This window comes from Mytilus galloprovincialis, chromosome 4, assembly GCF_965363235.1.
Source record: "Mytilus galloprovincialis chromosome 4, xbMytGall1.hap1.1, whole genome shotgun sequence".
Classification (NCBI taxonomy): Eukaryota; Metazoa; Mollusca; class Bivalvia; order Mytilida; family Mytilidae; genus Mytilus; species Mytilus galloprovincialis.
In genome coordinates, this window is record NC_134841.1 from 85676631 (window position 1) to 85692047 (window position 15417).

Here is a 15417-nt window from a genome sequence, read left to right on the forward strand (position 1 = left end):
ATGCAGCGGGGTTAAAACATGTTAGTTGGATCCCCCTTCCCCTAACTTGGGACAGTGGTGTATTAGTAATTTATAAGAACGAACTATAAAAATCAGTTGAAAAAGGCTTAACTCATCAGATGGACAAAAATACAATCATTTCTGCTTATATCCACTTATTTGATTGGTTTATATTAACATATAGAATGTTTCGATTACCAAAACTTGAAGCAGAACCTTTATATAGTAAGTATTTGAGTTCATCAGAATTTTCATCAATCAACTTGTTATTGTTGCAAATCTCGGAGCCCTGCTTGACAGTCTCCTGAATGACCAAACTATTACATAATCGTACAGTTCCGTTCCCACACTGTGAAATAGCTGGTTGCAAATGCAGAAATTTATGACAGAAAAGAAAAATCGACGGTTAAACTGTTATGAACACAGGATGAACTATTATATTTTCTGACTCTTATTACTAAGGGTTGAATTTTATTTTTAAAGGTATTTACTAACAAGTTTAAAGGTTTGAGCTTTGTGTTTGTTCTTTTGATTTTGACATTTCAAAAGGGATTTTCCGATTTGAGTTTCCTTGGAATTCGTATTTTTTGTTATTTCCTTTTTTATTGGTATGTTCGACACAACTCAACAAGCATGTGCATGTGCCTTTTGTCAAAAGTGGATGGACTATTATATTTTAAAGACATGTTTTTTTACAATGGGTTGAATTTCATTTTTAATGGCGGATATTCTAACAATTTCAAAGGGTTGAGCTTTGTGTTTAAATTTTGAATTTGCCATTTGATAAAGATTTCCAAATTTGAGTTTCCTTGGAAATCTTTTTTTTGTAAAAAAGTTCGTATACAAATGCAACAGATCACAAAACAGATTTCGTATTAGCATGTTCCTGTGATTTTACAAACACCGATCAGGAGTAACTCAGAATAAGTCAACATACCTGTGTTTCATTTCCAAATATGTGTATGCTTAATAATTGAGAAATCACTTTTTTTTTATCATTGTATACACTACCAATAATTTACCCACACTTTTTTGGTACATTTCTACCCTCGTGCATATCAGTACTGTTAGGAAAGACTGAAAACTTATAATGTTATACTTTGAATGAAATCTCAGTACTGATTTTGTCAGTACTGTTTCTGTACTGATTTTGACAGTACTGTTTTAGTACTGATTTTGACAGTACTGTTTCAGTACTGATTTTGACAGTACTGTTTTAGTACTGATTTTGACAGTACTGTTTCAGTACTGATTTTTTCAGTACTATTTCAGTATTGATTTTGTCAGTACTGTTTCAGTACTGATTTTGTCAGTACTATTTCGGTCTTGTTATTTTCAGTACTGTTTCAGTAGATTTGGTGTTGTTAATCTTTTTAACTTGAATGTGTATTGTTTCAAAAAATATTTGGAACTGAAAACTTTTAAACTAGGTAAGTAAAGTATGCTATATAATAATTGTGGCATATTTTGTATCTTTTGTAGATATCTCTGATTAAGTGTTTATCATTAGAGAAGTTTTTACAATGTGCATCTCAGTACAATTGGTATCCAAATATAGGTTTGATAATTCTGTGACAATATTATTATTATCCTTTTTTAGCTGGTTACGTTTTTCTCTTTGACTATATCACCCTGCTGCGCAGATTTTTTTTAGCTACGTGAACATGACCAAGGAAAATTATCAAGCTTTCTCTCGTCTATCGAAAAACTATTGAAGCGAAGGAGAAAACAGAAATGAAGCAAGATAAGCAGTTTATCGGATTTTACCCATTAGGAGCACCTGAATTCACTCCCGGTTTTTAATGGAGTTCGTGTTGTTTTTTATGTACTTTTCAAAGTGTTGTTGTAAATGCCCTTTTGTTTTGTGATTCTTTGCTTACTTCTTGATTTTGATTGTGACTGTCTTTCAGTGTTTATAAAAATAATACGCTCTAGGAGCACCTGAATTCACTCCCGGTTTTTAATGGAGTTCGTGTTGTTTTTATATATGTATTTTTCAATGTGTTGTTGTAAATGCCCTTTCGTTTTGTGATTATTTGCTTACTTCTTGATTTTGATTGTGACTGTCTTTCAGTGTTTATAAAAATAATACGCTCTAGGAGCACCTGAATTCACTCCCGGTTTTTAATGGAGTTCGTGTTGTTTTTATATATGTATTTTTCAATGTGTTGTTGTATATGCCCTTTCGTTTTGTGATTATTTGCTTACTTCTTGATTTTGATTGTGACTGTCTTTCAGTGTTTATAAAAATAATACTAACTCGACATCAGGGAGATTCACACTGTGGTTCGAGGCTGATATTTTACAGTATCAATGTGTATAATAGCTCATAATTTATATATATATCAAACAAGATTAGAATCTTCAATACTGTTCATTTTTTGGTATTTTGCTATTGCTTAAAATATGTTGTAATTAATGCAGTCAGATGTTACTATGTTAGGCAATGCATTATAATCAACACAAAACAATGTCTCGATTACCTTATTTTTAATCATAACTGGAATTTCTTTTATTTATCATAACCATTTTTTAATATATAATAAAACATTCAATATCATACCAACATGTGAAGTTTGTGGCAAAAATCTCTGTCATTTTCATGCCCCTTGGTTATTTTATGACCCTTTAAAGCTCATAAATAAAACAATCAAAGAAACAATTAATTTTGCATTTATCATGTTTCATTGCTCTCCCCCTACGCCATCTTTTCTTTGGAATGCTTTGTTAAATGTCAGTTTCCTGGCTCTTTTCCTCAATTCAGTCCCGGATATGATGTGTCTTTTTACGTGTACAGTGGTAATTCAAGAGGACACTTTAGTTCTAATATGAGCTCATTATAAGCATCCACCTTTTATGTTTTGGTACTTGTACGAAACTCAGGATTCAATGGTTCATGATTAAATGTTGGTTTTTTTTCCTGATGAGTGCCATATTGTCTAGATACATCATTTTGTTTATAGGTCTTCAATTTTCACATCGAACATTCCCATGTCTGCTCCTGTCTCCATTGCTGTTAATCATTCTGAGGAAAGAAAATGTAATGAATTTATAAAGGCTACTATAAATTTTCTAATGTTAAAACTTTCCTCATTTCTGTGTTATGTAAAAATAAAAAGAATGCACAATTATGGAAGGGAATGGTCTGACATCAAAATTTACTTATTACTTTATATACTACCAGAAGTCCAGTAATGGACTGGACTTCTGATACTACATGTATATATTACAATCAATCAAAGTTGAAATTTGTTTCTAAATAAAAAAAAAAAAGGAAATATGATAATTTAATTCATCATCATCAAAGTATTGGTGTTTGCCAGTGGCAAGTATTTCATACACGTGTAGCTTTAACCATCGGTCTATTTATGTGCTCTTTATAATAAGATCCGTGAAACAACGACAAAAGACATTTAAATATGTAGGACTCTAAAGTGCGAGGGTACTCTAAAGTGCGATGGTTACGCTAAAGTGCGATGGTCTACACTAAAGTACGATGGTGTCTCACGCTAAAGTGCGATGGTATTTTGTTTGTTAAATTACGATCGTATATCAAGCTAAAGTGCGATGGATCAATAGGGTAATGTTCTATGGCTTTCAAAAATATAAAGAACATTCGATATAAATATAGTCCTTTTTCAAAAGCTAGTATTCTAAGGTATACCATATATAACAGGCATTATCCTCTACTGCATGGTAGGATTCAGCTATTGTTTCTAAATTTAAAAGTCCTTAGACCGACCTCGTAATGATTTCTAAAAGGTAATTTGAGTGTCATAGAATACTATATTTCTTGTAAAATAATTTTTAACAGTTCTGGCGTATTAATTATTGTGATAACTGTCGTAGCTTGCCGTTCACACACTATATCACTAATGGGAACACATCCCCTTACAGTCGTCATTGTGAAAAAAATACAAATACAAAATTCGATTTTTGTCGGAATATGTGACATTTATTTGTTGAAGCTTTAATCATAAATACGAGCTTTCTCCTTTTTAGTAGCGACTACACATACATTTATATTTACCTACAACATGTACAATGTACATAGTAATGTTTTAGCCGGGCACAATTTATAATTTACGCATGAAAACATGTAACTTTGTTTTACCTACGTTTTTTTCAATAAAAACGACAATATTTTAACGGGGACCGCAAAGTAAACTGCAACATAAACAATAATCTTAATGTACCCGTTCGCTTCCAATAAAAGCAGGATACTGGATATTTATGCGAATATGTATCTAAATAGTAAAATGGTTGATTGCTGCACAAGATACAAGTTCTTCTTCCAGCTACCGAAAAAAAAACATTTGCTTTAAAAGACGACAAAGAACGGTTAGGTTAAAATAACTTTTTAATCAAACCGTTTTTCATTGCTATTACCATTTTTGACCACAATCGTTCTAACAAATTAAGCTTTCTGTATGTATCATTTATGTTCATTTGAATGGAAACATCATTTTCCATATATTTGATTTCAAATAATTGTGAAATTGTGACACATAAACTCGTTTTGTGTAACCAAAGCAACACTCTGCACTTATTTGATACAACATGCAAAAGGGAAGAGAAAATGTCGCAAATGCCACACTATTTTGTCAAAGTAGAATTTCAATACATAAGAGTAAAATCCTTTCTGAACAATTTACATTTATATATAAAGAAAAACAATACAAAAAAGTATATGCATTTCAACCTCATTTTTCATAAAATTGAGTTAAAATATTCAAGCGTGAAAAAAATAGTTGGAAAACTGTGCAATGATTTCTTGACCTTCTGCCGTACCGGATCTGCGTACCTTAAGCAAAAGACAAGCTATTATATTACTTTGCAGCTGCATATGCGATGTGCAATAATATGAAAGAGGGACGTAAGATACCAGAGGGACAGTCAAACTAAACCAGTGTTGATGTGCAAGATGCACATATTGACAACTAATATCAAAATATAGTTGATCAGATTCATTTAGTAAAATTTTACATGATTTTATACAAGGAATATGTAGCAGAGATTTGGTAAAATAAGCTGTGTAAAATCAGAAGATGTAGTCGATTTTTCAATTGAATATATATGGCAACAAGTAATGAATAGCATAGACAAATCAAAAGTAAGATATTGTTTTTAAATTTTGGAGAATTTGTAACAAATCTTTTAAATTTAATAATCTATGGCCACATCTGATCGATTCTTATGGAACTACATATCTCATCACAATATTTCTAAATGTCATCTTCAACTGCAAAGAGAACTATAATGCGAAATTGAGTTGAGAATAGTTATAACTTTAATAAACACTGCTGGTAAAATATGCCACTACTCTAATTAAACAGACAAAAATAAAAGGGATAAAAGGTCAAACAACAATAACCAACCTTACATAGAACAATTAAACACGAACTGCACTAAAACCGTGAATTAAAGAGCACCGGAAAGTAAACATTTCTTGCCCTTAATATAGCACCCTATGTGTTACGAAAGCAAGAACAAAATCGCTTTCATAGTCGAGAAAAAATAATAATAGACGGTATTGTTACGACAAATAAAACGTATAACGTAGTCATATGTGACACATATATTCTATTACCAGACATTCTAAATAGAACTTGCATGTATAAACAATATTTTTTATAGGATCGGTAGCTGGAAAACATCTTTTTTTTTGTAGTGGAAGAAAGGTAAACAACGCAGGCTTCTTGGAAGGTAAGAAATCCATGTGCTAAGAAATTAAGTATTCATAAAGGTTTTAAGCGCTTCTGAATGTATAACTGGATTGCTTTGATAAATCGAGAGGAAATGTCAGTTAACTCGTCAGTTACCCTGAGTTTTCCTTCCAGTGAATTTGCTTGGGTTTTCGATAAACGGGCCTTTAACTTACAATTCTTTGAGTATTTGTATGTACGATGTCAAAATCTTCTGTTAAAATTGAATATGATCAATAGGATGAAAATTGTATGTAAAACAGCAGTCGGTAGATTTAAATTTTGCACTTGAGGAATAAGATCTCTAATTTTCTTTCGTTGTTGAAAATCTCGGATGTAGGTGTGGGCATTCAAAATTTTAATATGTTAAGGTTGAGATATGAGATAACATTATATAAAGAAAGTAGTTGGAATGTCAATGTAACACTGTGGTCTTTAAAAATACATTGAAAACACCAATAAGCTATAAAAAGACCCCAAAAAAAAGACACCGGAAATCAAATATGAAAAAAATATGTTTCACAGAAAACTTTTTGTCTTGAGAAATTGCATGAATCAGCAGCGATCCAAAATTTCCTTTTTTACTTATGTTTGAGGGACGACACTTCTCCTAGTTTGCTACGTGACTATAGGCCACCAGAAAGCAGCATTCATCGAGTGGCTGTTAATTTGATAATTAATAATATAATATTTAATTTACCAAGTCGACAGCCTTAGCGACATCCAAATTCTCCAAAAGCGTTTCAAATACAGTTTTTTTTTTAATTAAGAAATTATGCTTCATATAAATTAACTGTAACACCTAAAAAAAGAAAGAAAAAACCCTTATAAAATAACCATTGTTAATGATTTCGGCGCATTATTGTCACAGCAAACATTGCGTCAAATAACTATAACGTCCACACAAATTCATTTCATTACTTGTATGCTTAAGATTTGAATGAAATATCATCTAAATGTTTTTAAATCTCTTTAAAATTTTGGCCTCTCGCATCAGTGTAGAAACATTAAATGTAAAATAAACATCTGGTGCAGAAATATTGGTACAATTAATGTTATTACTATAATAATTACCTAATTAGTATCTCAGCTAGCTGGACATGACAGGTCGAGAGAGACACCAACTTAGAAGCTAACGAAGAAGTCACAGATAGGGTATTAGAATAGAAACACTGAAATTTAATAAAGTGTTAGTTGAAAATTTAGAGAACATTATACGATTTGGACCAACGTCTTAAAAATTCACTACATTTCTCATTGTCCCTACAAATAATAATATATTATATCTTCAATAAGTTTTCATAGAATGAAATTCAAAACAGTGTAGCTGTGGCCATTGATTGACACATTAAAATCATCCATTGACTGGGACAATTTACGTGAACGTTTGTCTGCAACGACCACTGTTCACGACGTACCTACGATAGACATTTAAGCTGTGGGGTCACCAAGGTTTCTTAACGCCTTTAATTATAAAATAATTCGAAAAATTAATCAGGAATAACCTTTGTGTTTTGATTTATATAATTGATACAAATCAAAATATCGTGTTATTTCTGATTAATTTTTCGAATTACTTTATTTAGGTGTTGAGAACCTTTGGTGACCCCATAGTTTAAGTGTCTTTAAAAAGTACATAGTGAGCATTGGTCGTTACATACAAACGTTCACCTAAATTGTCCCAGTCAATGGATGATTTTAATGTGTCAATCAATGGCCACAGCTACACTGTTTTGAATTTCATTTCTATGTAAAGATAGTCATTTGGATACAATTATATAATGTTGTCAACAGTGACTTGGCATTTTAACGTTAAAAATGACACTTTCTTTTCTATATTTCTTTTGTCGCCCCATTGTAAATTTGATCAGGTTCAATATATAGTTTTTTAGAAGATATACTGAGACTCCAAATAACCATCTGTTGCACGTGCTATAAGTATGAGTATCAAACAAATGTTCATATTATAATATAGAATCACAATTTTTAACTGCATATTTATTTAGTCAAATTTATACCTTAATACGTAAAGTTGTTCATAGTTTGGTTTCGTCGTATTATTTTTTTTTATTATGTTATTGGGGATTAGTATTAGCTTATGATTTCTTTGATGTCATTTATAACTTTAATGAAAAGTTGAAAATCTTTAAGAATGTCTGTTTTAAGTCATATTTTAAATTTATTCCGTTGATGGATATATTTGATTTTGTCAGGTTTTATGAACTTCCAGCCTTTTTGTTTTGGAGTTGAGTATCTAAAAAAAACTTTAAAAAAAAACCAAAACATATATGTACCGATCCTGTATAACTATTGAATGACACGACATAACATCTGTTAAAGTTTGCAGCAAAAAAGATCAGGCTAAAAATATATTAAAATGAAAATGAGGACTAGGGGGCGCCCGGATATGGGGAGTAAAATATTTAGCATGCCCAATAATAATCTATTCTTAATTTCGTTCAAAAAATTTCCTAGAGTTTTCTTTGAAAACGAAAACGGAAATCTCCAAATTTAACAGCATAAATATAATTGAAAATTAGTATTAAGGCTTATAGTTTAAATTGCAGTATAACTAGATGGATATCCTACGTATGTATAGAATGATACGTTTTAGCAATCATGACCTTATTTATTTTGCCCAATTTTAACATAGCAATACAAATTGAATGATAATAGATTTATTATACTTTATAATTCAACAAAAAAACATCTTTTTATGCTGAAAATCTAGTAATCTATTCAATTACCAACAAAGCGTATCATACCCATAAAAGGTTTTCACATATCAAAAAATAGAAAATAATAAATCATCTTCCCTTTAAAAGTTTTAAACTTTTCATACTTGTAATACCACAGAGGATATAATAATTTCGTTATAATTGAGTCCTACATTCAGGTAAATACTAACATTCATGTTTGCAACTTTCACAACAATCCGACGTTATACATTTGCAAACTGACACTTCTAAACAAATTTTGAACTAAATTAATTATTTTGTTCTGAACAGCTCTTGAAAAGTTAAATATCAAAAATAAGGAGCTCTGCAGAAAATTAAAATCGGAAAGTTCCTTATCTTAAAAGATGTATTCAAAATGTTAATACGCGGCTAAGATGCAAATTACCGATTAAAACTAAAATTGGTTTATAAGATAGTGAGGGCACTTTTTCAACGCAATTAAATAAAAACAAATGATTTAATCAATTTTCAATGTTTCTTTTCTATTTAAAATGTGCTATACTTTTTTGTTTTGGATTATTCGTGTTTTTTTATTGTCCAATCTTTTAATGCATCTTCTTTTCTTTTTGAAGTATTAGAAGTTACCGTTCCCCTTATTTTTCAATGACTGCATAATACCAAGTATATTTATTTTCTAATGGTGTAAATGTACACGTTTTTTTCTCAACTTATGGTTCTGGGCAGCTCTACCTCTAGAACACCTTTTAACAGTTTTAACCTATAAGAGATTTGTAATTTATCAACAATCTATGTATTGGCAAGCAATATGAAAGTCTCAACAATCTGCACCATAAATAATTGACACGTTATCATAAGTATCTCGCACACTCACCCAATCGTAGTAAATCAAAACTCCGAAACAATAGCTTGGCTAAACTTTAAATTAGTCAACTGAATGTACAAGCTCCTATGCAGGGTTATCGGTCCTTGCTCTAGAGATTGCTCAACGTAATGTGACAAGAATGAGGCTACCACCGTTTCGGATTTTGTCGTTAATCAAGAAGGAAGTATGGTAAATGATTGTTTACTCCAGAGCATATTATTCTTTATCTTTTGACATATTTAATTTTTGTCTCTAAAAAAATGTTTGTATCTAAAATGAAATATAAACTGTTTATTTAAATTTTCTTGTAATACCACACTGTCGAGTATATTGTTCAACTATTTATCTTTGAAATACTTGTAAAGTGCTTCATAATCATATTTGTAGTCCCTTTAAAATATGAAAAAGGCTAAGAATTTTAAAAATGACTTTTACAAACTGTTAACATATTTAAATGTAAAAGAGATGTGTTATGTTTTAATAAGTTTGAATTATAAATCCAGGTACATTTACACTTTATTGACCAACTCACAATAATCAGACGTTCACCTATAAAAATTGCTTTATAGATGCACTTAATTAAAAGCAATACATAGACGAGGAACGGTTCTTAACTTCGAAGATGTATTACTATTATTACAAGTAGTAGCATTAGTAGTAGCAACAACAGCAGCAATGAGTAGTAATAGTTCTAATAATTGTAGGTGTGGTAGAAGTAGTAAAAGTAGTAGTACTTACCGAAACATATTTTGAGCTAAGCATGGCTGAACAAGAAACCGTAATGGCATATATATATATATATGAAATGTTCATCGTGTATCCTATAGAAAAAACAATCATCTTGTGGTGAATCATGTTTTGGTAACATACCATATTTTACATTTATTTTTTTCTCTCTTTGTAAATACATGTTGTTTTTATGGATTGCAATCTTTTATTAACAAAAATTATAACAAGAATATAAATTGAATTGTTTATTCAATTTTAGGTAAAACTGTGTTTGTTTTCTCTGTATGTATTTACTGGGAAGGATCAACTGTGTATTCCCATAATTGTCATCCATTCTCAGAGAGAACTTTATCGGAACTTCGGAGTCCATGTTTCCAGAGAGGAAACAATGAGAGAATGGTCAATGGTGAATTTTATTCGGCAACATTTAAAACTCTCATTGAAAGTATGCGATTGAGAATTGAAAGTCTTTTTTATCATTACGTAAGTATTTATACAAATGAATTTTCATCATGAAAAAACTTTTACGGTTTAATGTTCAAATAAATGTTTTTATTTTACTATCGTTGCAGTTAATTCAATGTCAAAAGCTCGTTTAAGGACTAAATATCCGCAGTTGCCAAAAAAAAAAACCAATAACATTTTGTCATTGATTAGATAACCTTATAATAGGAAGATGTCTCCGCTGCTTAGTTTAGTTTCCGTTTAGCATTTTAGTTCAAAACTTGCTTTATTCTATCTTTGTAATGAACAAAACATTATGTATTTGAACTTTTGTGCTTCAACAAAGACAAGTTTACATTTAAATAAATGTTACTTTATCAATTAATATACATGCAGCGGATGTGTTTCCGAGTTGTCTCGCCTAGCCAAAGTATATCTTCATATCGTCGATAAATTCAAGGGATATAAGGAAGACGTATAGCCAAAAAGAGGCTACTTATTAAATGGATGTGCGATTTATTAATCACATTACATTATTTGCTTGATTTTATACGATAGGGATTGTTTACAAGCAAAACAACAAAAATCGGTTCTAATTAAATGGGATTTGAAATGAGAAATAGAATAATACAAGATGAGTTCAGAAGAAAATATTTTATGCATATTCTGGTAAGAAAAATATTACCCCAAGTTAATTGTTCAAATGGGTCGTTGCAAAGAAATTCCAACCAATAGAAAATCGATTAAGGTTGTAATTTTGCCTTGAAAAGGTAGGAACCCGTAATGAATGTATTAGCATGACTTTGTTTTGTGCAAAGAGCGTTATGCACTACCAAGACATGACATTATATCAAACATATCCAGTCCATGAACCATTTTAAAATTTAAAGTTCCATGTATCGCAATTAAAAGCAATCATAAATACTAATTGTTTTTCATTCAGAATACCAGACATATCACGCCATCGTTAAATCGAAGGTCTAGCTTGCCAGTTTCAATTAAGGTGAGTACCATTTTAAACTCTGATTGCTATATTACGAATTTACACAGGAGTATGGATTTTGCCAATTAATGAATGTTTTTAGAAGAAGGAGCATGTGGAAACCTTTTTAGTCTTGTGAAATCACAGAAAAAAATATTAATGCATTAATGCGTTTTGTTATTTGATTTTGCCATGTGATTATGGACTTTCCGAATTAATTTTCCTCTAAGTTCAGTATTTTTGTGATTTTACTTTTTACCAATCAAATTTTTTAACCTTCAAACCAAATTTCAGAAATTGTGAATATTTGCCATGTCTTTTTGTTCAGGGGGATATCGAATCAAAATTTGATTTGAAAAAATTATAAACATATCATTTGATTTTAAAAAATTAGAAACATATCATTTGATTTAAAAAAATTTAGAAACAGATCATTTGAATTTAAAAAATTAGAAACATATCATTTGATTTAAAAAAAAAATAGAAACAGATCATTCGATGTTATGGTCAATTTGGTCCCACATCGTACATTATCCATAAAATATTACCACGTAAACCTGAATGATTCAGTATGTTGGTCTCCTAATTCACTTATATAGGTGCAATATTGACGAAGATGGAGTTCCAATAATATTTTTGTTTCGTTTTTTTTAAAGCTAAAAACAAACAAATGTCGTTGAGAATGAATACAAGGAGGGGTAACTTCGTTTATTAACTGCAAACGTAATCAAACACAATCTATAAAATCTTGCATTTGCATTTCTTTCATAATGTTATATATTAGAAAAATTCTCATGCGTAAAGGACTTCTAATAGGAAGTATTTTTGACGTTTTCGTAATGTGAAATCATTCTGATTTGACTATATGATCTTTGTTTGAATATTTTTCATAGTTTTTCAAAATATCAAAATTGCATTACGGAGATTTAAAAAAAAATATAACCATATTAAATAAATTATTCGTGAACGATCATGTAACAGTATTGTCTGCTATGGTGTTTATAAATTTTGAAAACACTTTTTATTTTTGGACAAAACGTATTCGAGAATATTTTTTTTCTGTATTTCAGATCAACAATATTGATCTTTTCATAAAGAACTTGCACAGAGATTTCAAAAATTATTTCTTAAGTATTTCTTCCATGGAAATGTCAGAACAAGATCCAACATCAAGCATATATAAACAACTTAGAGCATTAAACAGTGATATTTTAATGACAATGTGTATCACATCTAATAATAATCGCAGACATCGCAGGAATATGCCTTGCAGAAGAAGCTGGAACCAAAAGTCGCATTATCAAGCAAGATCTCTCAAAGTTTTAGAAAGTTTGCATACATATCTTGGAAATCTAGAAAATAATTTGCAATTGGTGTTTTGATTAGTGGTTTCTGGTATCTTGATCTCAATTGGAGTTATATTATGTTCAATCTATGTATAATAAACACTAATAGTACGAACCATACTGTTATCAGAGCGAATGCAACTTGGTGCTTAATTTATAGGTATTTATTGTATTGTTTTGTTTTGTATATGATATGTTTTATATATATTTTTTTGTATATGATATGTTTTATATGCTTTTCGATATTGAACTTGTGTTTTATTTTGTATGAATTCTAGTCGTGACTTAAACAAATGTTTTATGTAATATATTGCTCATCAACCAATGCCTAAGACAATAAACCATGTACATTTTTATCTGTTTTATACTTTAGAAAAGCGTGATTACCATATTCTATCACAGGCTCGAGGCAACATTCATTTTTTTTTTATCCTTTTGTTAAAAGATAACCATTCACCATGTATATGACCTATTATGCATACTGTCAAGTTAAACACACATAAAGAAGTAAAGGCTTACGGACCAAATAGTGTTTTTTCTTAACAATGACCACGAAAGCTCACTCCTTTTAGCATTCATAACCTATGCACAAAAATGTTATTTTTATAAATGATGAGACATTTTATGGAACTTAAAAATTTAAGTTGCCAACTCCTACGACTAAAGATGATGCGTTCGTGCACTAACCATAAATGATTATCATCTGCGGTTGAATGACATAACCGTACTTCAAACGGATTCATAATTCAGTCTAATTTACATATGAAAGTTTTTTTTACAATCGTTTGATGTGTTCGAGCTTTTGATTTTGCCATTTGATTAGAGACTTCCTTTTTTTCGGGGAAAATAGAACCTTTAATAGAATAACAATAGACAAATTAAACTTTTAACTGAATTTAAAAAAGGTAAAATCACAAAAATACTGAACTCCGAGGAAAATTCAAAACGGAAAGTCCTTAATCAAGTGGAAAATCAAAGGATCAAACACATCAAACGAATGGACAACAACTGTCATCTTCCTGACTTGGTACAGACGTTTTCAAATGAAGGAATTGGTGGATTGAATCAGGTTTTATAGCGATAAACCTCTCATTTGGCCCGAGAACACAGTTATTTCGTAGAGCATTTTTTTTAGACAATAAATTCAAATTAAAAAAATCGCACCCGCTCTTTCTCTAAAAGATTTTTACAGTGTAGTGTACTACCACGGAGACAAATAATATCAAAATTATAGAAACTTCTACCAGCTCTAACTCAAAATATTGACAATTCTGTGTCAAGGGGGTGTAAAATTCAGTTTGACAGCTTCAGACGTGATAAAATTTGACCTTTTTGAACTGGACCAAATCACTACTTAACATAAAGATTCAGCACCCAAATTTTTAACATGTAATTACATCCCCCTATTTAATATTTCATGCGTTTAATATCAAGAAATAAATTGGGAAAGTGTATCAAATAAAACATGCACGTTATACTGTTTACACTAGGGACTATATTCGTAGACAATGAAAACCAAAGGACGATAACTGTGTCCTTGGACCTAATAGGACAGAAAAACTTGACCAATCTTTATAAAACTTTGCATAATCTAAGCTTAGGCAATTATGAGATAGTTTGCCAAGTTTCATGGCCATATGGCATATATTAGAGAAACTAGGGTCATTTTGGTATTTACATTTGGATGTTTATTTTTGACGTATAAATTAAATATCTTCAACTGTCAAGATTTTGGCCTAAAAATTTGATATTTTGCAAAAATTTTCTTTTTAAATGCCCTTGAATATTATATATTAAGTATTAAAAGCACATGAACACTCATTTTATTTATCAGATGTATTGTAATTATTCCAAAGTCAAATTTATATGAGCCTATGCCGGAAAGCCTGAATTATTCTTTCATATATATTAAATGTACTTTTAATGTAAAGAAAAGTTACAAAATCATACCACATGAGTATAAAATGGTCTTGGGCCATGTAGTACTGAGAATTATTTAGAGTCAATTTAGGAGGTAGCCCATATTGACATATGAAAATGCACACAGAAGCTATCAGAAATGAAAATGTGTTACTTTTTGCTCATTTCTATGCTAAGGTGTTATGATACAAGAAGTCTAATTGCAAAAGGACTCTTGGATTTAAATTTTTGAAAGACAATATGGTCAGCTGATGGCCAGTTTTTTCACTTTTCAAAGGAAAACTTGCATTTAGTTTAAGTCTCAATAGGCATAAATCTGGACCATTTACTATCATACAGAATAAAAAATATGGTAGCCTATGAAAGGAGTGAGTTGTACTGAATATAGTAGAGTGCTTTTTTTAGCTCACCTGGCCCAAAGGGCCAAGTGAGCTTTTCTCATCACTTGGCGTCCGGCGTCCGTCGTCGTCGTCCGTCGTCGTTAACTTTTACAAAAATCTTCTCCTCTGAAACTACTGGACCAAATTAAACCAAACTTGGCCACAATCATTATTGGGGTATCTAGTTTAAAAAATGTGTAGCGTGACCCCGCCAACCAACCAAGATGGCCGCCATGGCTAAAAATAGAACATAGGGGTAAAATGCAGTTTTTGGCTTATAACTCAAAAACCAAAGCAATTAGAGCAAATCTGACAGGGTTAAATTGTTTATCAGGTGAAGATCTATCTGC

At 30.6% G+C, this 15417-nt stretch overlaps 1 protein-coding gene across 1 annotated transcript; it reads left to right on the plus strand.

The window, feature by feature from the left end:
• Positions 1-10204: 10204 nt before the first annotated feature.
• On the plus strand, positions 10205-13115 carry LOC143070808 (uncharacterized). The gene is made up of 3 exons (XM_076244947.1): positions 10205-10478; positions 11383-11442; positions 12492-13115. Exons 1-3 carry the CDS (start codon positions 10392-10394, stop codon positions 12801-12803), a joined length of 459 nt encoding a protein of 152 aa, XP_076101062.1. The 5' UTR covers positions 10205-10391; the 3' UTR covers positions 12804-13115.
• The last annotated feature ends 2302 nt before the right edge of the window (positions 13116-15417 follow it).